This window comes from Typopeltis vanoorti, chromosome 17 (genome assembly GCF_054136105.1).
Source record: "Typopeltis vanoorti isolate ZY-2024b chromosome 17, IOZ_Tvanoo_1.0, whole genome shotgun sequence".
Classification (NCBI taxonomy): Eukaryota; Metazoa; Arthropoda; class Arachnida; order Uropygi; family Thelyphonidae; genus Typopeltis; species Typopeltis vanoorti.
The window spans coordinates 17,756,558-17,781,768 of NC_143565.1; the positions used below are offsets into that span (position 1 = coordinate 17,756,558).

The 25,211-nt window shown below is 32.9% G+C and overlaps 1 protein-coding gene across 24 annotated transcripts in view; it reads right to left on the reverse strand.

Moving 5' to 3' along the window:
• Window positions 1-24,484, reverse strand: part of LOC150097195 (myosin heavy chain, muscle-like) — a 136,852-nt gene extending 112,368 nt beyond the window's left edge. For 15 of the 24 annotated variants that reach the window (XM_090407172.1, XM_090407183.1, XM_090407168.1 and 12 more), the window contains exons 1-5: window positions 24,189-24,484; window positions 13,209-13,349; window positions 4,728-4,884; window positions 3,537-3,564; window positions 2,379-2,490 (exon numbers count right to left, since the gene is read on the reverse strand). In XM_090407172.1, the coding sequence (XP_090263298.1) occupies window positions 2,379-2,490; window positions 3,537-3,564; window positions 4,728-4,884; window positions 13,209-13,349; window positions 24,189-24,383 (633 nt within the window). In that variant the 5' untranslated portion in view covers window positions 24,384-24,484. Of the gene's footprint in view, window positions 1-2,378; window positions 2,491-3,061; window positions 3,162-3,536; window positions 3,565-4,727; window positions 4,885-12,488; window positions 12,630-13,208; window positions 13,350-24,188 lie in introns of all 24 variants that reach the window. The other 9 variants (XM_090407177.1, XM_090407175.1, XM_090407185.1 and 6 more) reach the window with 2 other exon arrangements.
• Between the last annotated feature and the right edge of the window lie 727 nt (window positions 24,485-25,211).

Below are 25,211 nucleotides of genomic sequence, written 5' to 3' on the forward strand. Positions count from 1 at the left end.
GGTCATAAAGTATTCAATTATTTCGTGGTATGAGAACTTGTGCAATGCTTGCAAACAATATCTTTAACTAAAACATATGCATGATTTTAGGATTCAATAGGAGTATTTGATTCATAGTTCTAATTTTAATTTATACAGCATGATAATTAATCACTGAATTCGCATCGAATGATGTTTTTCCTATTATACCCGAAAGGACATGTAATAACAGCGAAATATCTTAGCATACTTTACTGTAAATGTTATAGAAAAGAAATGAGTCGGTCTCCTATTATTATTGTTTTCTTATCACTAACCCACATTAACTTGACTACTGTTTGGATATCGTAAGTAAAGGATGTCACGTGTTTACGTTTTTAAGTTATATAATTTCAAATTCGTGTAATTTTAAAAATAAAAACATTAACAAAAATTTTATTAATTCTTAAAAAATCTAGCTGCGTTTTTCCAACATGGTCCAAATCCTACAGCGAATGCTAAAACACCGCAATTTTTTTGTTCTTATTTTTATTGCATTTGGTACCCTCATCAGCTTCATCAGCTTCATACCGTCATCATCATCTGCTGGCACGTCTGTTCTTTTCCTAATTTATCTAAGATGAAACATATTAGAATTCACAAATAATCGCATTCGTGTATAGCCTAATGTTAGATCCTCTTTGATAATTTTACGAGAAAGAGTTGCATTCCTGAAGTTTTAGAAAAATTCTATGGTGCAATGTTCATGAGAATAATTAATTAATTTTCGTGTTTTTTGTACAGGTAATGATAAGTATGCATTGGCATTCGTGGATTTCATTGTAATGTAAATAAAGAAATTTTGAAATAATTGTATAAAATAATATAATATCCGAAAAGACTATCATTAATAACATAATCTAAAATTAAATGAAACAAATTAATATCAAACTATACAAAATTTTAATTAAATTAAATTTTAATGAATGAAATTTAAAAAAATCCAAACTTGATAGACATTTTTACATCTGTTAAGATTTCAGCTTATAGTCAGTCCATTATTTTTTTTAAATCTTTTAAATTGAAGAAATCTTCTGTACATACCCCCAAGTTTATATCATAAGACATTCCTAGATACAGTACATGCAGAAGTATGAAAAACATGCTGTGTTTCATTCTAGTTGTGTATATTATAGAATGAGTTACATTCCATTATGCACAGCTAAATTTTCTCTCTAAAATATTGAAACTGTAAACGACTACTGCAAAATTAAATATCAAAAGTATATATATATATATATATATATATACAAGGCTTCCAAAAGTTTCTGCGGTTGATTTATTTTAATAACTATGTGAGGGGAGCACCTTTTATATTATTAGACATTTTATTTTGAGCCTTCTAAAATATGTAATAATTTCTTAAATTTATTTTTTCACTTAATATGAAGCTACTTTGAGATTTTCCCTCAGCAGGAAAACCATGTAAGATTAAAATCCGCAGAATATTTTGTTCAACCTTTTTGATTCAGTATTAAGCGATGCATGCAACTATTTCTAAGGAAGATGCAAATGGATTTACTGTCTGTCAGGTATTAGAAAAGATATTTGGGTGTTTTCCATGCTATTATACCTCTTCAGCGTACTCTGCCTCTTGACTAATATTTCGCACATAATCTTAAAAAAAAAAACATTTTTTTAAATAAACGGTAGGCGCATTTTACTGGGAATAAAAAAAAAAAATTAAAATATATGTCTGACGAGAACTAACATGAAATTAGTAGGAACTGTATACTGCATATTTGATAGTTATTGTTTAATTAATAAATATCTTAAATTGGTTTTTGCAGAAAATAAACAAAATGTTGAGCATGAATCTCATATTAATAAATCATATTTTGTTCATTTTACGTTTGGCATTAATATTGCTAATTTGTCAGGACGTTTGATTCTTTTGGAATCAAACATCCCGACAATTAGTAATATTAATAGGAACTGCGTGAATAATAATACAGTATTTATTATTTACAAATGCTTCTTGGAATTAAGATTCATCGTGCAATAAAAAAAAATATATAAGTCATTTTTAAAGTATTAAAGTGCTTTTTTAACATAAAGAAAATTTAATTAGGAAAAAAGATAATCATAATTTATAATTATATCAAAATATAAAATTGTAATTTTATAAAAATTACAATTAAATTTAAATGTCATGTAAATAACGAAAATTCAATGCATTTGGAAATGTAGGAATTTTTAAATTTTATTGTCAAGAGGCAGAATAAAGAGTGAAACAATTGAATAATTAACTTCTAAGCTACGTTTTCAACTCTTCAGTCATGCTGGATTAGGAACTGGGTGGGATCTTTCTCTCTAACTGGTCACAGGATTCCACACGAATCAAACATCCTGACAAATACCTTCTTGGACGCCCCTTCTTTCTTTTCTTTTCCTTTGCTAGCGGCACCGACATTAGCGAAATAAGCAATTACTTTCTTCGTGTTTTCTGTCTTACCGGCACCAGATTCACCGCTAAGTTACAAAAAAAAGAAACATTGTTCTATAAGCAACGAAAGTTCACAGGCTATTTGGCTTGGACATACACACAGGTAGGCCAGGAAGAGGACGGGCATTAAAGATGTGAGGATAGAGACAAACTAGGCAAGGATAGTAGGTTATCTAGGTTAAGGATTAGGATAGGCGAAAAATGAAACTCTTTTATAAATGTCCGTCTTAATGTTCCCGACTCTCTTAGCAATTAACAGCCCACAATGCGCATGCGTTGGTTAAACGTGACCTCTGCAGACATTCAAATCTTTGGAAAGCTCAGTGGCTTAAGAGCTAAAACGGAAAGCATAAAACTGCTCGTTTTTGCATAAATACAGATTTGATTTGATTCCAAAAGGAAATTATATTCGTCTTCATTTACCGTTGCTGTTCCAAAAACTATCATTAACGCGACTTTGCTTCTCAACATTACCTAGTTTATTCTACAGATAAAATAGAGAAGTAAATCTTCGCTATGACAATTTTTGGGACGGCAGCTATAGGATTACTTTTGCATAGTAAGTAAAACAAACTCATCATGAACGTTCTAACTTACACCAGTAGATACTTTTTGCTTATAACCTGAAGCTGCAATGTGGGCGAAATATTGTATCACTTTCTTGGTGTTTTCAGTTTTACCTGCTCCGGACTCGCCTCTACAGGAAAGAAATGAGGATATCAAAGGTTGGGACATCGTTATATGATTGGGAATATTAATATCATCTACAGGATCAGGAAATGTTTTAAAAGTTCAGAAATTTTTCTGATATGCAAAGGAGATAACACAACAGGGAGGAAAACAAATTGACATTATAAACAAATACTATTGAACAATCTCGTCCATTTTTAACAAATTAAGCTTTGTGTTTTCTATTTATTTAGGTAGTTTAGTAAAGGTTACAGAGAACTTTTTTAATTGCAAATTTTCGTAATTATTTTAGATTTACATTATTTTTTTTTCTGTTGTTTTGTTTAAAGAAACTTTAAATGTGAGGAGTTTTTAGGACATTACGGTTCCTTGCGTAACTTACGTGATCAACATTGACTGGTTTTCACGATCTGGAAATAAAAACAAAAGGGGAAAAAATTAAAAATTTCAACGAAAAAAATCTAAACGATGCTAAAATACAAACTGATCAAAATAAAGCATTCGCAAATATTTCTCAATATGAAGAACATGTAGCACACCTCATACACTACTGATATTTAATTTCTACTGAAGTGCTTTAAACATTTCAGTAGTATGGAAAGCAAAGCTGACAAAGTTAGTTTATGACTGTTATAAGAAAAATGCTGTAAATAAGAAATTTTTCTGGGAGTGAGGGAGAATTCAATGTGTTGCCGGCAGATCTAACGACACTAGTTGATATGGTATTGAAACGTACTGACAAGAAGTTAAACTTTTTGGCAAAGTTTAACTTCTTCATGCTAATCCACAAATAGTTCTTGTATTGAATAGGGAAGTTAAATCTTCTTATCATTATTTATTATTATTTTTTGTTGCTGTTGTGTTTTTAAAACATAAATATAGTTTATGTTTTATTATTTGAAACAACCTAAAAATTAACTTTATTGAAAGGCAGAAACTTAATTAGTGATATAAGTTTTATAATTATCTATGATGGCTTTCCATCTCAAGATAAGATGGTCTCGGTTTTCCTTTTGAAGAACTGCATTTTTTACAAGCAATTCTGTGTTTTTTCATTTTCAAATTCTTTTACATTAAAAAAAAGGAGAACGCCGTTTCGTGTATGTAATCGACACACTAGAAACATTGTTCCAGTATTTAATCGACCAACTGTTGACATTAGTGTCAATAGCTGGTCGATTAGTTGTTTTTTAATTTGTTAAAGGTTTCTCCAGAAATTCAGCAATAGACTCTGGTTTCAGCTGATGCATCAATGAGTGATAACGTTAAACGAACGTTTATTGCATTGTTTAGCGAATAAGAGTAATTGATGAATTTCTTTTAACCAAATCGTTAATAATCGATTCCAAAGGTGAAACCATTATTGATCATATCGATCATTTAAGTCGACAGAAACTGAGCATTGTTTGATGTTTATTTATTTACACGCCGTTAATCATATAATCTTTACGTGATCACTCATCATTGATCACATGCTTTCTTTTCAATTTTTGAAGCTTTAAAGAATGTTTTATATTACTGAAGAGGTTGTTAGATTCTTATTAAAGTGGTTAGAAATGACCAGAAGACTTACTTTGCAACATATCACCATAGGCTCCATCAGATACAGCGAATATGTGAGGTGGCATTTCTCCTCTCCTCTTGCACTTGTACATCTGAACTGCACGATTTGTGTAAACAGGAAAGCGTTTGTAAGGATTGATAGCGACGCAGAACAAGCCGGAATATGTCTGTGAGACATAAGGAATTGAATTAGTGATCCAGTATTGAAAACTATATTGCCTCATTAGAAGCATTTTAAACCAATAAAATATAATCATACACGAATTTATCAAGTCTTCTGCCTTGCTAACGAATTCTTTACCTGAATGGAAAGACAAATATTCACGATGGACTTCTTGAGAGATGTACCATTCAAAGTGCTGCATTTTAACAATGACTAACGTATTTCTTCATGGCACATTGCATAACTCTCCGATTATATATGGCATCATTATTAGGTTATGTGCTCTTCGTGAACTTCTTAAGACATTTTTCTTATTATTTTTGACTCTTGCACAAGACTTGATTTATCTCGCCAAGCAATGAGAGAAACTTGTTTAAGTTAAGGGATATTACATCCCATATAGTTTCTTAGCCGAATAAGAAACTCAAAGAGTTTCATGCCGAATATAGTAGAAACTGTATAAAGTTCGGCGATTCCAAGCGTAAGCAAATACCTGGATACTGCAGCACTGATCCCAAAGGGTAGTGCAAGCTGGGGCAACTCGTGGTAGAAGTGGAGCAAGCTCCGATCACTATTCTTGATATTTGCCCATAATGTGAACTTAGCTCCTAGGAACTGGAGCTTGCTCCACTTCTACCACGAGTTGCCCCAGCTTGCACTACCCTTTGGGATCAGTGCTGCAGTATCCAGGTATTTGCTTACGCTTGGAATCGCCGAACTTTATACAGTTTCTACTATATTCGGCATGAAACTCTTTGAGTTTCTTATTCGGCTAAGAAACTATATGGGATGTAATATCCCTTAACTTAAACAAGTTATATGTCGCCGAATTGAAGCCTTTGGCTCTTCACATATCTAATAATGAGAGAAACTATTCTTTAACTCATTTCCCATTTATAATGAAATTAACCCCTGAATTATTTATTTTATTAAATGTAGAAAAAAAATCTTAATATTTGGCTCTTACTCGTCACCTGAAATTATAACCAGTCAGCGATACCTATTAGCACATTTGGTTCAAATTGGTACATTAGTTATATATTTCTTGACGTGAATTCATGGTTCGCATTTCTGATATAATCTAAAAAGCATACTCTTTCTGCAATTTTACAAAAGATTTTGGATTTTGACTGTGCTTATTTTCAAAATTGAAATTAATAGTAAATAATAATGGAAAACTTGTACTTTTAATTTATATGAACTGTATAACCAAGTCGTACAGTCAATGTCCTCGTGCACACATCGACTCCACGAGGTTCCTAAAAGACACTCCGGAGGTATTGTGCCATCCAGACAGGTATACTGAATTCCTAAGTCACTAACGGATTTGCTAGAGTGAATCTCTGTGACCAATATCTCATTCCACTGTTCCCAAAGATGCCTAATGGGAATGAGTTCTGGTGATTGAAATGACAATCAATTAAGGTAAATTGATTATCATTTCCTTAAATCATCCCTGGACTGCATAAGCCCTGTGGCATGTCTCGTTATCCCGGGTAAACCCAGGATAACGAGATTCAGGGCAAACCTTCAACATGAATGAGTTAGTCTCAACAATGTTCATCTAGATCGCATCACTTGGATCTTGTTCTGCTAATATCAAGAGAGAGAGAGAGAGAGAGAGAGAGAGAGGAGGAGGATTAGGAATGACAGGGAGATATTTCTTGGATCATAACTTCACTGCCTTGTATTGTTGTGACCAGACACGGTAGGCTCATGGATTTGTGTTATTGTCGCCAAACCATCGTCTTTCCGTCTGCATGAAATAATAATGAGCTGGAAATTGTGCCCCCCCCCCCTTGTCTAATACCGATGTTTCCTTGCCACTTTTTCCGCAGTTGCTTGTTCTTGTTAAGCATGCGTGGCATCCTGATTAGTCGCCTGTTGTTATATCCCATGCGGAAGTGTGCAAAGCATGGCTTGTCCTAATAAACTCTACACAGTCCCTGGTTATATCACCCATGTTAGGACAGTTTTAGCATGACCATTGGACTTCATCTTGGTGATACTCTCTTACATATGTCACTCAGATCGGCCATATGCCTAATGTTGGCTTTGTGCTTTCTGCTTATTCGGATTCTTCGTCTATCATCTTCCGTTGAAAGTCGCTCAAGGTCAAGCTTCGGTGCCTACCACATGTGATTAGAAGAATATTAATTTTGGATACTGCATAGGAATTTATCTCTAATATTTTGACCACCTAGTGTATGATTGCGTGAGAGTGTTATCACAAATAGTTTTAAAAGTTCTCAGTAGTTCAATATTTTAAAACTATTTGCAAAAATCACTTTCACAGCAGTTACGTTTAGAAATTAGCATAAGATGCAATGATTATATATTTATTTAAATTTATTATTCGATTTTTTTAATCCACAAGTGAAAAAGGAACCTTTTGGTGTTGTTTCACTTTTCAACCTCACCCTGAGGCGCATCTCACAGTCTGAGAAACTTTTAGTTAACGATCCCGATTTTTGTATTGAAATATTGATAGCCACAGTAGTTAATATATTCATAACAACATTATGACTTTTCTTTTTCTCATGAAATGCGGTTTTAGAAAGACCGGGTTATGTCATACCCGACAGTGTTCCAATCACTCTAAGAAATGAGCAATTTTAAAAACGAGACTTACTTCGTTGGCTAGATGAAAATATTTTGTTAAATGTTTGTGTTTCGACATCTCTGGCGATACGCCGATCTTGATGTTTTTTATTGAGTTGAACTAAAAGTAATACAGAGTAAAAGCTGTGTCAAATACTTCACAAATAGCTGTGGAAAAAAAAACGCTTCACAGTCATAAAGCTGTGAAGTATAGAATCCATAATATAGAGTTTTTTGAATTATTAAATGAAATATTTTTTCCATGGAATTCGTTACCTGCTGCAATAAAGAGTGAAAGCACCTGTCATATTTGAAGTGCTTTGCTTATTTCTTCTCTTAAAATGATATTCTACTTTCATTTTTATAAAAATAAGATGTAATTTCCAGCATGAAGCTTTTGTCCTAATAGGAATATAAAGTAATGTAAAGGGTTATAATGCGTGCTGATTCCAAACAATGCATCCATTTTTAGGTATCACGAGCAGATGTTTCACAAAAGAATATATTTTATTTTTCCTTTTACATAAAAGTAAAAGTAATTTTTTTAGTCTTTACACAGTGGTAAATTCACTATGGAACTCTATGGTCTCATGAAGTTCACTACAGCAGGTCCGTCTCACAACAAAAAAATTCTCTATACCTCCTTGACTAATTTACAGGCTATGAACCTACAATTCTCAATGAAACAACAAAAACTGCTTCCTGCTCCTTTACTCACCACTCCTTGTGTGCACCTTCCAAAGATGGCCTCTTGTTCCTATCTCTTCCTCTTGTGCTCCCAGTTGTGTTCATACGGAAGATAGTTCTCAGCAACTTAAATATCTTAATCCTCTCACTCCTTCGTTTTCTGTTTAGGTTCTGCAGATTACATACTTCCAGTCTGTCCTCGTAACCAAAATTCCACAGTCCTAGCATCATTTTTATTATCCGCCTTCGTGTCCTCTCTAAAGTTTCTTTATCCCCTTTTAATCCCGGGTCCGGCACAAGTAATCCAGAGTAGTCTGATCAAGGCCTTATACAAGGCCTCTACTAGTTAGAGTCGGTTCCCTTGCACTGTAGCAATCCCTGAGATAAATTGTCTTTACTCTATTTTGAAATATGTTAGAACTTCATATTTCTATCCACCATCATTCCCAATGTTCCTTACTTCCTTCACTTCCTTCAGTACTGTTGTTCTGAAGTCTAGTCTTGTCTCCCATCTCTGGATGTAAGTTCAAAATAAGTGCCACTTGACGTTAAACTTTTATTCCCATTCACGTACTGATTCTTCGAACAAACGGCTAGATTTACAATGGAATACATGCACCCATATTTTAGTATTTTGAACAAAGAGCCTTAAAATCTTCATCGTGGCAATTAAACTATTTTAGAAGGATAGATATTCGTGTTTCTCACTAAATAGCAAGCTGACATTTTACACCAAGAAACTGAAGTTTCCGTGATAGTATCATGGCCATTTGCAGACTGTGCATGATTCTTCAGCATACGTGGCCTTGGTATTAAGGCTTAAGTAATATGATCCTGAACAGCACTGTAACTTTTATTACAGTTTTTAATTGTCTGGCCTAAGGATAAAAAACAGTTCGAAAAGGCGCTGTCAGCTCAATGAAAAAAAAACACAAAAAGAAAAAAAAAACGTTCTGCTTCGAGATCATATTTAAAGGCAATTCATGCCAAAGAGCATGCACACTTACTGTCTCAATCAGAAACCCGTTAGTTAAAGCAAACTATAGTTTGCCTCCTTAGAGAGAAACAGAAATATCATGTTCACTTTAAATACATATTCGATGTTTAATTAGATTTAGTTTCTGGATTATCATGGCTGTTTCTTCCGATAATTTCGCAAATAATCGAACTGTGTTTGAATTTTGATATCATTAATAACACAATTAGATATAATTTTATATCAACGAAGCATTGCTGTCATAGACTTGTACTTTTCCATTTCATTTATTTACATCCGTATGTCCCATCTCCTCCAGCATTATCTCTACATAGAAACGGGAAGTTCTTTGGGCGTGACAGCAGTCTCCGAGTGCTAAATATAGCTCAAGGAAAGCCACCCTTTTCTTCTTATTTATATTCACTCACACTTCTGTAAGCGTTACTGCCCATGTTTGGAAAACTAAAATTTCTTCATCTTACAGAGGAATTTAAAATAACGTGGCTTTAGTTTCAGTGTTATGTTAACGATATTCTCATTATTTTAAGACACGCCCAGATGGCCACATACTTGCTTAATTCGTAACGCTGAAACATTCTGACGCTTAAAAAAACAACAACATAATATTGGAAATATTGCTACAAAGCAAAATATCACGAATTCAACTAAATTTACAAATATAAATCATGAATGATTAATTACAAATATTTACAAATATAAAATTACAGATATATAAATATAAATTTTACAAATATAAAATATAAATGAAAAATGATCAAACAGGAAAAATGAAAAATAAAGAAAAAGAATAGTTAATAGAGTAACAGACTGATGGTTGGAAGTAGGATCAAGAAATAGAGAACATTGAATTTATGGAAGTAATATGCCTTACGTTTCCTTTTTTTTTTTTTCATATAGGAAATGGGGGAAAGGCGACGGTGAAAGTGATACATTTGATCTCAGCAGCTATCCAAAGGAAATGCTCTTGCGAAACCCAGATCGTCCATATATGTTTACCTCGTACTTTATTTGAAGACGATGACGTAGTTTGAAAAGCAAAAGATTAATCGAAACATTTGCACATGCAAACGATAAGCAAGCTGCCAATTGCCACACCATTAAGCAATATCGTATTGCAACGCCAGGTGAAAACAACAAGCAAAACTGAAATTAACTATATTTACATTTAACAGAAACTTATGACAATTCGATATTTACTAATCGTCATATCTCTAGGCGTACCAATAAATTCGTCAATTTTACGAACTGTATTTGTAAATTACGAATACTAAATTTCCTTCAAAAAATTTGAATATTCAGCACATATTCAAAAATTTCGCGCGCACGCTTATAAAGCAAAATTTGCCTTTCGGGATATTTTGGAGTTATAGCTAGGTCACTTCTTTTCTTAAAATGGAAGTATTCAAAATATTAAAAAAATAAATTAAAATGTATGTCAGACGATGGAAGAAATATAGCATTTCAAGTTTTGAAGTTTATCTGACCTATAAAAAATTCTCTGCTATAAGAAACTTTGAATTATAAATATGACACCTTCCTGGAAGATTTTATTTTAATATCCGAAACATTCGAATAAATGTATTTCTCTAGAACAGGGGTTCTCAACCTTTTCCAGTGGCGTACCACTATATTTAATTCAAGATATTAGATGTACCAGTAAGGCAGTGGCTCACGTAACACCAGTGGTACGCGTACCACAGGTTGAGAATTCCTGCTCTAGAAGATAATGGAAGCGATGGAAAGAGATACGCCTGGTCTTACTATTGTTTGGGGGAAATATTTTAGATATTTACTTAAAGTTATCTAATATTGCTGACTAGTTGTATATAAATTCAAATCTGCATTAATTTTGAAATGTTTTCTCTAAATATTTCCGAAGAATCTTTTTTTACAGATTATAACTGATTTTTATAGAACTCATTGTGAACTATTTATTCGCCATAAAAATAAAGTCCAGCCTTCTAGATTCGATTCCATTGTCGCAGGTATTGCAAGAGAAAGGAGAACAACTCACAAAAGATAATTATTTAAGAAAATTTATAGATGATATAGTTCGTCAAGTTTATGTTATCTTTATTGTGCTCATTTATGAATGTTCGAAAAGTTTTATGAACAGAACTATAAGGAAATTTCTATTTTTAGAAGATAATAACAAAAATCGCCTACGCCTGCGCTTCAAAAGAAGACGATTGAAAAGTTTTATGATCAACGGGAACGTGTTATAACTAAAATCTTCGAAAAACATTGAAGGAATATTTTAAAAGTTCAAATTGGAATTTATACCCTAGAATGTACTAGAACGTAACCGAAGAGGCATTCTTTATGTATCTTCCGGAAGTAAATTATACGACCTCCATAAAGCTAATATATTCCAGTATTATGGAAGTTAGCTATTCAATTTATATCTGTGGTTTAAACCGTATGTTTATATAGTGGCTTTTAATGTTACTTCACATGGAATAATTTCATCAGAATTCCTTAAATACCTTAGGTTTCTTACTAAATTACTGACCAAAGGGGCTGCCTCCAGTAAATTTGTAAAGACGCTTATATGAGCGAAGCCGCAAAAGCTGCCAGAAAGCTTAAGAAAGATGCAATGTTTGATCTCCACAAAAACACACATACGTGCACCGTTGTAGAAGTAAGAGGAAGTAGAGGAAATTTTTATCAGCATATAAGCTAGTTTATAATTCATATAAAAATCAAAGCATTTCACCACAAGAATTCTGGTTTAAAAAAAGTATCGAGACCAATTGATTTATAGTAATCAGCAATTCGCATCCTGCTAATGCACTAATCACCGTTTTATTACAGGATACTAGTATTTTCTTTTCTTTTTTTTTTCTTCTCAAATTAAGACAAAAGCAAAATAATCATCACGGCTAATTCCAAGAATTCAAATGCGCAGATACAGAATGTATCCTTGTACGGAATTATCCCCTAGACTTTATAAATACAAAATTTCAATTTCGGTTTTCATAGTTGTCTCGATACTTTTTAATAAATTTCAGTTAAAAGACTTTTGGTAGCATAGAAAAGAAAGACTTATGCCATGAAGCATTATTGCATTTGCTTCGCACTCGATAATATAAACAATTGCAATAGAAAGCAATTTCACAGTAAAGTGAACTTTCTTAAATGATTGATTAAAAACCATTCATCTTTAAAATAGGCTTAAAAATTCATTGTTATCAATCCAATAACTTTGTAAATTTCAGGTATATCCTGAAAATGAAAAATACATGCGGTTAGTGTACTTATAATTAAAGTTATGTAAGCGATTATGGCTAAGACGCTACGAGTTGGCAAAGCAGTATACTTACGTAGATGAGACTGGCATAGTAACGTTCCTTGAGATTATACAGTACACTGGCATCATTCAAGTACGTTAGATTGGACATGTCCTCTGTTTTTTCAAATTTAGGTGGGTTCACTTGCTGCAACTGGTCCTTTTTCACTGATCTCTGATGGAAGGGAAGAGGAGTTGGGAGTGTTGGTTGGGGAGAAGTGGAGGGTTAGACAGGAGGATGGATTCGATGGTAACATATTGGTGAATAGTACATTGATCATTATATGAATGGGTCAGAATTATTAAATAAATAAGGGATAGGTACACGTGGAAGGGAGAATTTTTGGACATAATGCAACAGAGTATTAAACCATTGAGTAAAGGGAGAAGGGATGAGATGATCGTTGTTTTATTGTTGACGGGACAGGGTCAGATGATAGAACATTTGAATGGATAAATTAATGTAGTGGTGTATAAGGAGAGGATAGATAATATGCGTTAGAATAAGGAAATGATAGGTAGTGTACGTTAAAATAAAGACAGGAAAGATAATATGCGTTAGAATAAGGAATACATGTGAAGACGTTACAATAACGACAGGAAAGATAGTACACATCAGAATAAGGAATAAACGAGAAGGATAAGGTAGAGGAAAGATAAGGAGAGAGGAATGGAGAGAAGAGAAGAGAAAAAGAAAATTTTTATATTAGATATGAAATTGCTGTAAAGTGGTATCATAGTTATTTTTACTTACATAAATAAGATGACTGAAATACCGTTCTTTCAGATTATGCAACACACTAGCGTCATTCAGATAAGTTAAAGATGACATATCCTCGCATTTTTCGAACTTTGGTGGATTCACTTGTTGTAGCTGATCCTTCTTCGCCAATCGCTATAGGAATGCAAAACTCAGAAATCTAAACATTTTAATATAACCCGTGAAAGTTGAAGACTTGGATGAAACAAGGAAAAATAAAAATTTTATTGATTAGAAATCCCATCATTTAGTGTTTTGTCGCAATTTAAACGTGCATTTATCCATTAATAATAAATGTATATTTAACTGTATACAGTATATACTGCATATAACTAATTCCATGAATATTTCTTTGTAGTCTGACATTGACAAAAAAGCAAACTATTGGTGAACGTTTCATTTTGCCACTGATAAGATGATTTATTATTACTAATGATTATATTATTATTATGAAATCCTTAATTATTGAATTACTATTATTATCAAATCCTTAATGATTGTATTATAGCTTATCATTGAAGAAGATATATTTCTAGTTTACTGATTTTATTTTTTATTTTATTTTTTAAAAATTACGTATCAATGGCTATCATTAGTGGCAAATGGGAGCTTCCGTATCTCAGTCGGTATAGACGAAGCCTTTTGGTCGTAAAGACCTGAGTTCGATTCCCGTCCATGACGTAAGGAACCTTTATCTGGTTCTATCACCTTTTGACTAAAGGTGAGTTAGCCGGTCTCATACGGATGTAGAAGGTTTATTCATCCGGAAACTCGGGTTTTTCGTCCGACCCGTGAACACAGACATGAATCTACAGTCATAAAAATAGACACACTTAGTCCCTCAGAGGATTCAACCAGTCCTAAGGGATGGTTGAGGTAAGGGCGGACCTTACACGAATAAATAAACAAATAACTAAATCAGTGGCAAATTTCACTAAAATCCTTGGAAGTAGCAATTAGGTTTGCTGGCTGGTCTCAGGCACAATTATCATTCCTTAGTCATATTTTTGTGTGCAGTTCTTTGAAAAATAGAAAGAATGAAAAAAAAATGCTATCGGATCTCTCCCTGGCTCAACACTGTTTCTTTGCAAACAAAGATCTCTAATGGGTTTTGCGTATGTAACTAAATAGTGCTCCAGATTTTCAGTGTTGTATTTCTAAGATGACAGGGGCTTCTCTGTCCTCAAATTCTCTTATTTATTAAGTTTTTAAGCATGCGATTTCTAAAGCTTGGGCAGCGATTCCAACATTTCTCTAAGGAGCAAAAAAAAAAAAAAAGAAGCCAATAGAAAATCATATGCTCGATTTAATAACAGAATGAAATATTAAATGTGCAGAGAGAGAGAGAAAGCTTTTACTAACTCACATACTAGAATAGTTAAGTTAAACGAAATGAAAAAAAAAACTCAGCATTTAGACAGCGCGATCATAATGAAAAGGAAGCGGCTTCTTCTTGTAACATCTAAAATAAGAAAGCTTTTCTCTTATACTAGTTAACGTGATTGCCGAGTGTGTGTGTGTGATATGAAATAAGTAGGGACTCTCGTACAAAAGTACTGTAAAATGCATCTGATACTAAGAAAGACTTCATGGAACAATAACCAGAATGTTGTTAAAGTAATATTGTAGAGAAAAACAACGAAGAAGTTGCACTGAATGCAAACAATATAAAAGAAAGAAAGAACATGATTGCACAAATGTTAGACAAGCGAAGCACAACTCCTTCAGATCATTTTGAATTCCTTTGCTTGTTACGGGCATCTCACCAAAATATACAAAACCAAGAAGAGATACTTTGCTTAACCATTATAACATATGTATATATATATATATATATATAGACCAAAAATTCATAATTTCTAACCGAAATAACAAATTGATATCGTTTTCTGTATGTTTTGCAAAATACGTAAATATCGTTAGATTAATTTTGCCAATTCTTCCGCAGGCATGTTACTCTTCAGCTATGGTTTCTTAAAAATCTGTGGTACTCTCTCTCTCTCTCAAATTTTTACTTCGGTCAGATCATTTGCAGAAAAATCTCTCAAAACCCTTAAACATATACAACTTAGCGGCAGAATACAATTTAATAAAATACGGTATTTTTAAGATGGCCAAAATTAATCTTGAAAATATGCCCTTGTTCATTTGAATTTTAAATTGTTTTTATTGACAAAGTAAGTCGAAATAATAGTTAGAATTATCATGCGTAACATTTTGTACCCGAAAACTGAATGTCTCGACAAAAGTTTCAAAAGGAACTGAAATAACGAATGTCAGTTAAACCCATCCTGCTAGAGATGCATGCAAACGAATGGATTAAACCAATATGATAAGTGCTAGGTGCGAAATACACCTAAGACAGTTGTTGAAGTTCGTTAGAGAACCGCGAGTTTTCAGTCCTTGAACAAGCAATGCAGGTTTATCTACATCATCATCATATGATTATTACATTACTGGAAAGGATGACGCACTGTCTCTCATATCTCATTTCCTTTGGATTTTACTGTTCCATTACAACAGACCAAATATAGTTATGAATCATGCCTTGACGTTTGTTACACGTGTGGGAGTGCGTATCATTTCAACCGCTTTTTTATTTCTTTTCTTTTCTTTCTTTTTTTTAACCCTTCTTAAGAAGCGACTAAAATGATATGCATTCCCACACTCAACAAAAAAACCAAGGCATGATGCCTAACTACGATACCGTAACTAGGATGTCGTTTTGAGATCAGAAAAGTTGGTGATGTGACAAGCTATAAAAATGCTGGAAGAAAAAATATTTTTATTATTTTGTGTAGTAATTTTTTATTTTGAGGAATTTATCTTTACATAATATTAAAAAAGAAGCATTCTTCAGCTATAGCAGGGCACATAACTGCATTACGTTTTGGGTCATGCTTAAAAATATCTATACTATATTTGGTTGGCCCTTATTAAGCAGTTTAACCTAGAAGAGATGGGATACGAGCAACAATAACAATACTTCATCCTTACCAACATTATAATATCATATGATAAATGTAATGTGGACACACACAGTACTTGTTGGAAGACTAGAATTTCATTTTCTCGTTTTTAGTAGTGATATGTGTAACCACCTCTGCTCTGCGTATATAACGTATATATTTAGTATATCTTTGTATCGTATGGATCCTGAGAGAGTCAGAGAAACAAGTGTGTCTAATAAAAACAACATATTAATGTGGCATATACGATTACCTAATTAACAGAAGAACCGTACTCCACTCATTAAGTTAATATTGCTGAATCATGGATACTACCCAAGTAAACGACTTATGTACATGCAGAAAAGTTAAGTGCCACAGATTGGTCCGCTAAACATCTCTGTTTGTTAAATTGTTGTTAATGTAAATTGTTAAATTAAACGTTTTTTTAAAAAATACCTTTCTGGTTGTGAAAAAAATTGGGCATTGATGAGCCGACATTTCTTTCCATTTGTTTCCTAGGATTAAGGAAATCAAAACCCGATGTTCTCTTTATTTCCTTCTTCTCCCTTTCTTGCACTTATTTTTACTGACCTTTTCATTTATTTTAACCACATCTGTAATTTTTTGATATTATCAATGGACTTAAACATCTCCATTTAAATTTTTAATATACTCGTAAAAAGTTCTTTCCAATAAAGAAATAGATGCTCCAAAAGCAGGCCATTTTGTAGTTATCAGTTTTGCTACCTCTGCCAAAATATATGCTGATAAAAGATCTTTATATTTTTTTAAGAATATGATAATAAGCAAACTTTCCTTTAACCAAAGATACTGTTCAGATCGCTGAGGTTGTCCTTGCGCATTTCCATCGATTTTACTGCCAGACATTGGTATTATTTTAGATGGTCAAGATAGGTTTTTTTATGTGTCCCGGTTTAAAGATGTCGAAATATGGTACTCCTGATTCTTTTAGCACTGCTATGTGATTCAGAATTCATTGTCTGTCAATTTCATCAAGACCACATGATGATGATGATACAAAAGAATCTAGGATTCTCTCCCGTGCACTGTGAATATCAGAAGGCTGACTACCGCACCCCATTGCAACACTTCAGTAGAAATCTCTTCCTCTGCGATTTTTAAATCAATCCAAATATGAAGTTTGTCCTCATGAGTCAATAATGGAAGTTCCGCATAAAGTGGGCCATGCAAATTATTTCAAGCGGCTCCACCAACTATGAGACTTGAGAACATTTTATTAACACGTTTCATAAAGGTTAAGCCTGCAAAACTTAATGCGATTCTATTGAATATATTAGAAATTATCTTGTAAGATTTTCTTTCCCTTTCTTGTACTTATTTTTACTGAATCTTCAAACTTATTCTAACCACAGGTATAATGTTTTGATATTATCAATGGACTTAATGATCTCCATTGAAAATTTTAATATCATAAGTTCTTTCCCATTCTTTATTTTTGTATTAGATCTTTATAGAACAACGTCAGCGTTATTATATAATTTTTTGAAGGAGTGACAGAATATTTTTTTTTTTTTTTAATTCCGTTTTGAAAAATGTTCGTTGATAACCATTTCAACTTATCGAATCATTTGCTTTGGAATTGAAATACTTTAACTTTTTAAGAATAAAAAAAATAAAACTAATAGAAAATATAAAACCATCCACAATAACATTTTCATATGATCCAAACTCATCGGTAAAAGAGAATATAAAATATAAACTAAACTTTCCCCATAATCTTAAAATATAAAGAAAGTTTATAATCAATTAAATACTATTTTATGCTTTTATAAAATGCCTTTTAAATAGCGCATCTATTATTGAACAATCCTTTTGGATTGTTTCCAGTCTTCACTATTAGTAAACCACTTAAGATCAGCGATAATCTGTATGGACTACAGCCAGACCTCTTCTTTAAATATCTTCACAACAAAAATTTTAAGTCTTAATTTATTACATGTTACGGTCAAGAATAGCAATGTTTATTGGCAGAGGTTGTCGTTGAAAAAATAGGTTCGTAAATTTCATGTCACGAAGGAAGTAAAAATAAGTGTTGTTGTTTATATATAGTCCCCGCCTTGTATTACCGAAAATGTGATATTTATTCTCATAAAAGCCCTGCTTTGAACACATACAACTATTCAAAAACGTTTGTTCAGATTATTACCAAGATAATTTCGTGTGAAAGCGACATCTACCGATTCTTATAATTTCCAGATTCTATCTATAATTATTGTTTATGATATATGTAAAAAAAATTATAATTTTAATTTAATTATAATTTTAATTTAAATTATATTTTGATTACAACAACTATATTAATTATTAATGACTATAAATATGTATTATAAATTAGGCTATAAATTAGTATATACTTGTAATATTATAATAATTTCTGAAATGAAATAGTAAAATTATTCAAGCGAATATATTATTGATGAAAATGAAATGCATTGATCTATGAAGTGGAATAAATATTCATTCATTTAGAAACTTATTACAGCATGAAAGAGAGTAAATTTGTATAATAATAATAATAACAACAACAAGGATTTTTAACTTATGTCCTTAAAATTTACGATTGCCTACCGGATTTGCTGTTTAAATTATTAAAACACATGGTTTTTAAATGACGACTCATTTCTATGCATTATATTGAACAATGAATAGCAAAATAAAAATAGTTAAGTTAATAATTAATCAAGGTCCTTAATGGACCAATTTATTCCGATGTAGTTTATAGAAATGGCAGCATGCCTATAGGAAGTCTGAGTAACCTGCTCGATTCACTTAGGTTAAAGAAAAGACAGAGGCTTAGCTCGGCTGGATGCAGTGAAAGTGGGAATCCTTTGTAGGTTACCATTACCATAGTGTGTGTGTGGGAGGGGGGGGGACATTTAGTTTAGATAAGCAAATGAGGTGGATGAGAGGAATGAGAGGAATGAGAAAGGTGGAATTGTGGAATTTGTCAGCATAGGCGATTTGTTAATCGAAAGGTAATGCATTGGAGTTTTCAAAGAAAATATATCCCTAATATAATAACAGTTTCATTCCATATATTGACTAAATTTTAGTTTCGAGGAACCTTTCACTATTGCAGACGGTGTCCCGTTTTTTATTGCCTAAAAAAAAATCACGTATTCGGAGAGAGTGAGAAGGTGAGGTTGTAGTTATCTTTTGGTCACCTCTCTCTTTATTAACAAATCTCCTGTGCTAATAAACTCCTCAATTTCACCTTACTCATTCCTCTCCTCCAAATCACCCACCTAATTATTTGCTTATCTAAAATAAATGTCCCCCTCCCTCATCGTGTTCTCATGAACACGGTCATTTCTATCTATCTCATCTCAGTCACATTACTTGATCATTCCTATAAAATATGAAACAAGCATTCTTTTTTTTTTGTAAAAGCTTAACTAAATATATATAACTTAAAAGATATATTTTTAAAAGACTATAAATATTATTATAATGTTAACGTAAGGCAAACAAAAGTTAACATATGCAATCAACTTTCTAATTATCGAGCAGAGAGGTACTTGTTAGACGATGTAACTTTTTTATTTTATTCAATTATTGGGTAGTTGTTGAAAAAAATTATATTTCAAGCAAGAATGAAATCAATTGTAACTGTTCTTGTCTATAATTTCCTCATAGTTATTTATATGAGAAAAAATTCTCTCAATAGTCTCTCTCTCTCTATCTCTCTCTCTCTCTCTCTCATTTTCTCAAAAGCGTTTGTGCAGATAAACAAAAAATATAATGTACAATGTAATGTATAATGTACGACATCGGAATGTCGGGAAGGTCTAATATTATTATTTCTGAAATAGCAAAGTCATTTGGAATGACATCTTTTCATCGGCAACATTTGAATATAAATCAATTAATCATAGTTTTTTTTTGTCAAATATTATATAAAATATTTTGTAGTAGGTTTTATATAGTCTCTATTGCAATATGTAATATGTATGTAGTATTTATGCAATAAATTCAATAAAGACCAATCCAAACTGCTTCATAGTTTTATAGGGATTATTCTTGTGTTTCTGCACACAGTAGTCATTTGATTTCTTGACATCAGACCATTTTAAAATGTTGCATAATGAAGTTTTCAGTAGGTGTTTTAATTCTTGAAATATATGGGTGCATTCATACTGTAAACAATTGCCATAAAATCTACCACATTTTCCTTAATTTTCAAATATATCGAACTATTCAGCTATTGTTTCTTATCTCTACCTGTTATTCTTAGCTCATTCTTATATCGTATTTTCTTGGATAAAAGATTCTCTCTTGAATTACTGAATACTTCCATCACTTGAACAGTAGCTGTATTCTGTCCCTCGATATCTTATAAATTAGTGCTGAGTGTTGCAGCCTGACTGTGAACAAAATTCCACCGAGAGATCTGAAAACAGGTTTAAAAAAATTCCCTTTTGATTTTTGGATGATGTCTTGACTTACGAAATAATCTTTTAGACCTGGAAATGTTTTCAAGCCGACCTGGTTGGCCGAGTGATTAACGTATCTGCTCTCCACCCAAGAGGCTGCGGGTTCAAATCCCGCTAGGGGAATGGATGTTTGTGATTGTCCTAGTAACTCTTTGTAGAAAGGGTATCTGCCACCCTACCATTTCTTCTTGCAGGATTCTCTCCCCAAATCCAGTGAAATACGGCGTGAAAATGACGTCACATGTGAATAACTAATTAATATTTTAAAAGTCTTTCAATAACTTGCGTTAACATAAGCCCGTGATCTCATTTACCCTTTGCTTTTATTACTTTATAAAGGGTGTCCCAAAATTCACGCAAGATTTAAATTTAGCGCCATTTGTGCGGTAAAGTGTTGCCAACGAGAAAAAAAAGACAGCGTGACAGCTGACAGTTCAGGGTTATTTTTATTAAAAATGGAGCTCTACACGAAATAACAACGCATTTTCATTGTTGAGCAATATTTTAAAAATAATGAAGGCTTGGCAGCTACAGTTTGCAATTTTCGTACAAAATATGGTCGGAATAGTGATTTAACTTCATCAACTGTGAAAAGATTAATTAAAAAATTCAAGGAAACTGGAACAATTAGTGATCTTATACACTCTGGCTATCCTTCAACAAGTTGTTCAACAGAAAACATCGAAGCAGTTCGTGAGAGTGTTGCTGAGAGTCCGGGAACATCAATTCAGCACCGTGGTCTTGAATTGGGCATTTCGAGAAGCTCTCTACAGCGTATTCTCACGAACGATTTGCATCTTTATGCTTACAAAGTTCAATTGACTCAAGAACTGAAGCCTACTGACCACACACAGCGAAGAGAGTTCGTTGAATGGATTATGGAAACAACAACAAGTGGATGCTTATTTTCCGAACAAAATCATCTTCAGCGATGAGGCTCATTTTCATCTTGATGACTTCGTTAATCGACAAAATTGTCGCATGTGGGGTTCAGAAAATCTACGAGTGATTGTTGAGAAACAAATGCATCCACAACGTGTCACTATTTGGTGCGGATTTAGGGCTGGAGGCATCATTGGTCCATTCTTCTTCGAAAATGCGGCTGGTAAGGCAATAACAGTTAATGGTGCTCGCTATCGCGACACGATAATCCAGTTTTTTTTGCCTAAATTGCAAGATATGGATGTGGACGACATGTGGTTTCAACAAGACGGTGCCACATGCCATACAGCCCGAGAAACAATTCAATTACTGCATGAGTCATTTCCTGGTTGTGTAATTTCCCTTTTTGGTGATCAGAATTGGCCGCCCAGATCATGTGACTTAACGCCGTTGGACTTTTTTTCTTTGGGTTTTTTGAAGTCCAAGGTTTATGCCAACAAGCCCACGACCACCCACGCCTTGAAGGAGGAAATTGAGCGCTGTATCAACGAAATTCAGCCACATTTATGCAAAACGGTCATGGAAAATTTCGACAAAAGAGTGCGTATGTACCAGCAAAGCCGTGGAGGCCATTTACCCGATATGCTATTCCATGCAGAACCCTATACTGTATACTTTATGAATCAATAAGAAATTACAATTTTTAATTAAAAATCGGTGTTTTCTATCAAAATGACTTCTTGCGTGAATTTTGGGACACCCTGTATAAACTTTAGAGTAAATGAGCCCGCTCAATGTTAGGTAACAGTCATTGTTTCGATATCAATAGTTAAACAGTCTGAAGTCATCTAAAACCATGTTGGATAATACGAGCTGCATATCCAACACCGACTATTTCTCTTCTTAAGTAGTGCTGACTTTTAAAATATGTTATTTATTCCTCGTTCATCTGTTACATCAAAATTACGCTTTGTATTGATTGTCTACAAAAAAAGGGAGACTGTTTTATTATGGAGGTTCATATTTTCAGTAATGTCAGTTGAATAGTCAACCAGGAAATCTAGACGTTTTGGAATTCAAATCGTAGATTTGAATTCAAAAACTTTTGCAAAAACACCTTCATAAAATTAAAACGTTCGAACCATAATCGAAAGTAATTTCCATGATTTGATGATCTGTTAACAGTGTACAAAGAATGTGAGCACAATTCATTTCTCTGGCCACTTGTCCATTTTAGTAACAGTTGCTGCGAATTTCGTCCTTGCTGATCAAAATGTAGATTCGAAATCGATTTGTAGAATTTTTCTCGAACACTCTTCAACTATAAGCTTTTATTCTTATATATAGTCCGCTCATAATACTGATGTGTTATTAGTTTCTAACCTTTTATAAAGCATTATATGTTTTTTGACTTATGTCTTTTCTAAAGTTACTTTCACCGAACTTCATGACCACGAGCGGCAGCAGCCCAACATCCATTTACATCTAACTGTTAATAACCGAATCGGCTTCTTTCTTCCCGGCCTTCTTTCATTCCTGTCAACTGCGTTTTTTTCCCCAAGGACTAACTTGGCATTTTTTAAATCTAATGTTGGGATTGATGTCGCGTTTAGTATTGTCTTCATAGTTTATTATGCTTTTCCAATTTATGAGATGAGACCGGCTAACTCATGTAGAGTTTTGTAAACACTTATAAATGCATCTCTTATCCTTCATGAAGAGTATTCGAATCCAGAATCTTTCCAAAGTGAGTCATCGATATGGACTGCTCTCTTTATCTTTTCTATAATATCTAAATTAGGCAGGTTATTCAGAGTTATTATTTTTGCTACCATGTTTTAAAAATTAGAAATAACTAAATAAATTTTATTTTAAATTAATTATTTAAAAATTAATAGACACATTTACGTCGTTACGTTATAAAGGGAATAAGTTTCCTGTATTTTCCTCGAAACGATTTTATGATTTGTGAAATATTTCTTGTTTTTAAGCATAATTATAAACTACCGACAAGGAAAAGATTAATGATTATAAGTGAAATTGCATGTTACGTAGCTACGCGATTTACTTACCAAATAGCAATCAAGTTATACGGCATTACATTTATGAATTGTTAGACATTTTCTCTAAATCTCTGTAAGAAGTGTTGAAACCAGAAGAAATTCACTGAAAGGGATTTTTTTTGACATTTTTAAAATTACCACTGTACAAAAATAATGGATTTATAACATGTCCAAAAACAGAAGCGCGTAAATAACACACACACACACGTGTGTGTGTGTGTGTTAATTTTTAAAACAAATTAACAAGTGAATAGCGCTAGCATTTGGTCATGGGTTCGAATGCCATTGCAGGCATGTATATTTTATAAAACACCTTGAGTATTCTTCATGATACCTCATGATTAAATGTGTAGATTTATATCTTTCGTGGATGGGACTCACATAAAAAAATAAATAAATAATACATATTTTAATTCCTCTGGAATATTAGCTGATACTGAATAATATCATGCGTATATACTCTCCGATTTCAACATTTCTTCCAAGAGATAATTTATAATAACCATGAATTGGTGAATATGCCAAAGTACCACTTCACTCGTGGCTGATATCTACTTTAAGACAGTTCAATCCCCCTCTCTGAGTAATTTTAATTTGTCTTACCTCTCCTCCAGGAACGTCCACCGTGACCTGATCTCCCTTGGTGCTGACGATATTACCAAGTATAAAGCCGTCCTTTTCGTCTGGCACCCATACCATTTTTTTGCCATCGTAGGGCTTTGTCTGGTCCTTTCGTTTCTGTTCGAGGGAAACGAAAAGGTAGGGTGTTGGATCCGGGTCCTCTTGAGGAGCAGACATCTCGATAAGTTGGTGGCAGAAGAGCTGTGTAAGCGCTTACTACAGATGATCGGATGGGATCGACACACAAGGTCAGAGTTCAGAACAGCCCAGGAGCCTTCCTGAAATGAAAGAGCATTGTATAAAATAATGACTTAAAACCTCCCTCACCTACTAAACATATGATGTCATTAAAATATTTACGGCATAGTTTACTGGGAGAGGAAGTACTGCGTCTACTGCTTACTGTATTATGTACATAGTTTTAGTCATTTTAACTTAAAGAGATTATGGGATACTCGTAGGGATATTTTTTACAGCAGACCTCGTTAGTTTAAACAGATCAGCTATTTACATTTCATGTACATAATTGCGTACAGCACATAATACTGTTTCGAAACTACTCCCCTCCTTTTCGCAATAGACTGTTAAATGCTATAAATTTATTAATAATAAATATTTATGAAATAAATATTAATCATTTTACAGCAAGAAATAAAAAAGCAGGAAGAAAGATAAATAAAATGCAAATGATAACTAGCTAAATGGTTACTATAATCAGAAAATTTCATTTAAAATAATTATAGGATTTTTTATTAATAAGTTCTATTTTATTTACAAATAATCTCTGGCGCTAGTGAGAAATGTAAATGCCAAACGATAATTTTCTCCGAATTATATTATGCGACATTGCCATAAATGCGAGCCTATTAGCAAGTAATTATAATCTGTTTACTAAGTTAAATTTGCAGAGTCAGAAAAGAGTCTTACCAGGTTTGTAGAATTTTTTTCTCCTTATAATGAGTTATTTGCAATATTTATAAAGAGTTTAAATCACCGTGATCAAAA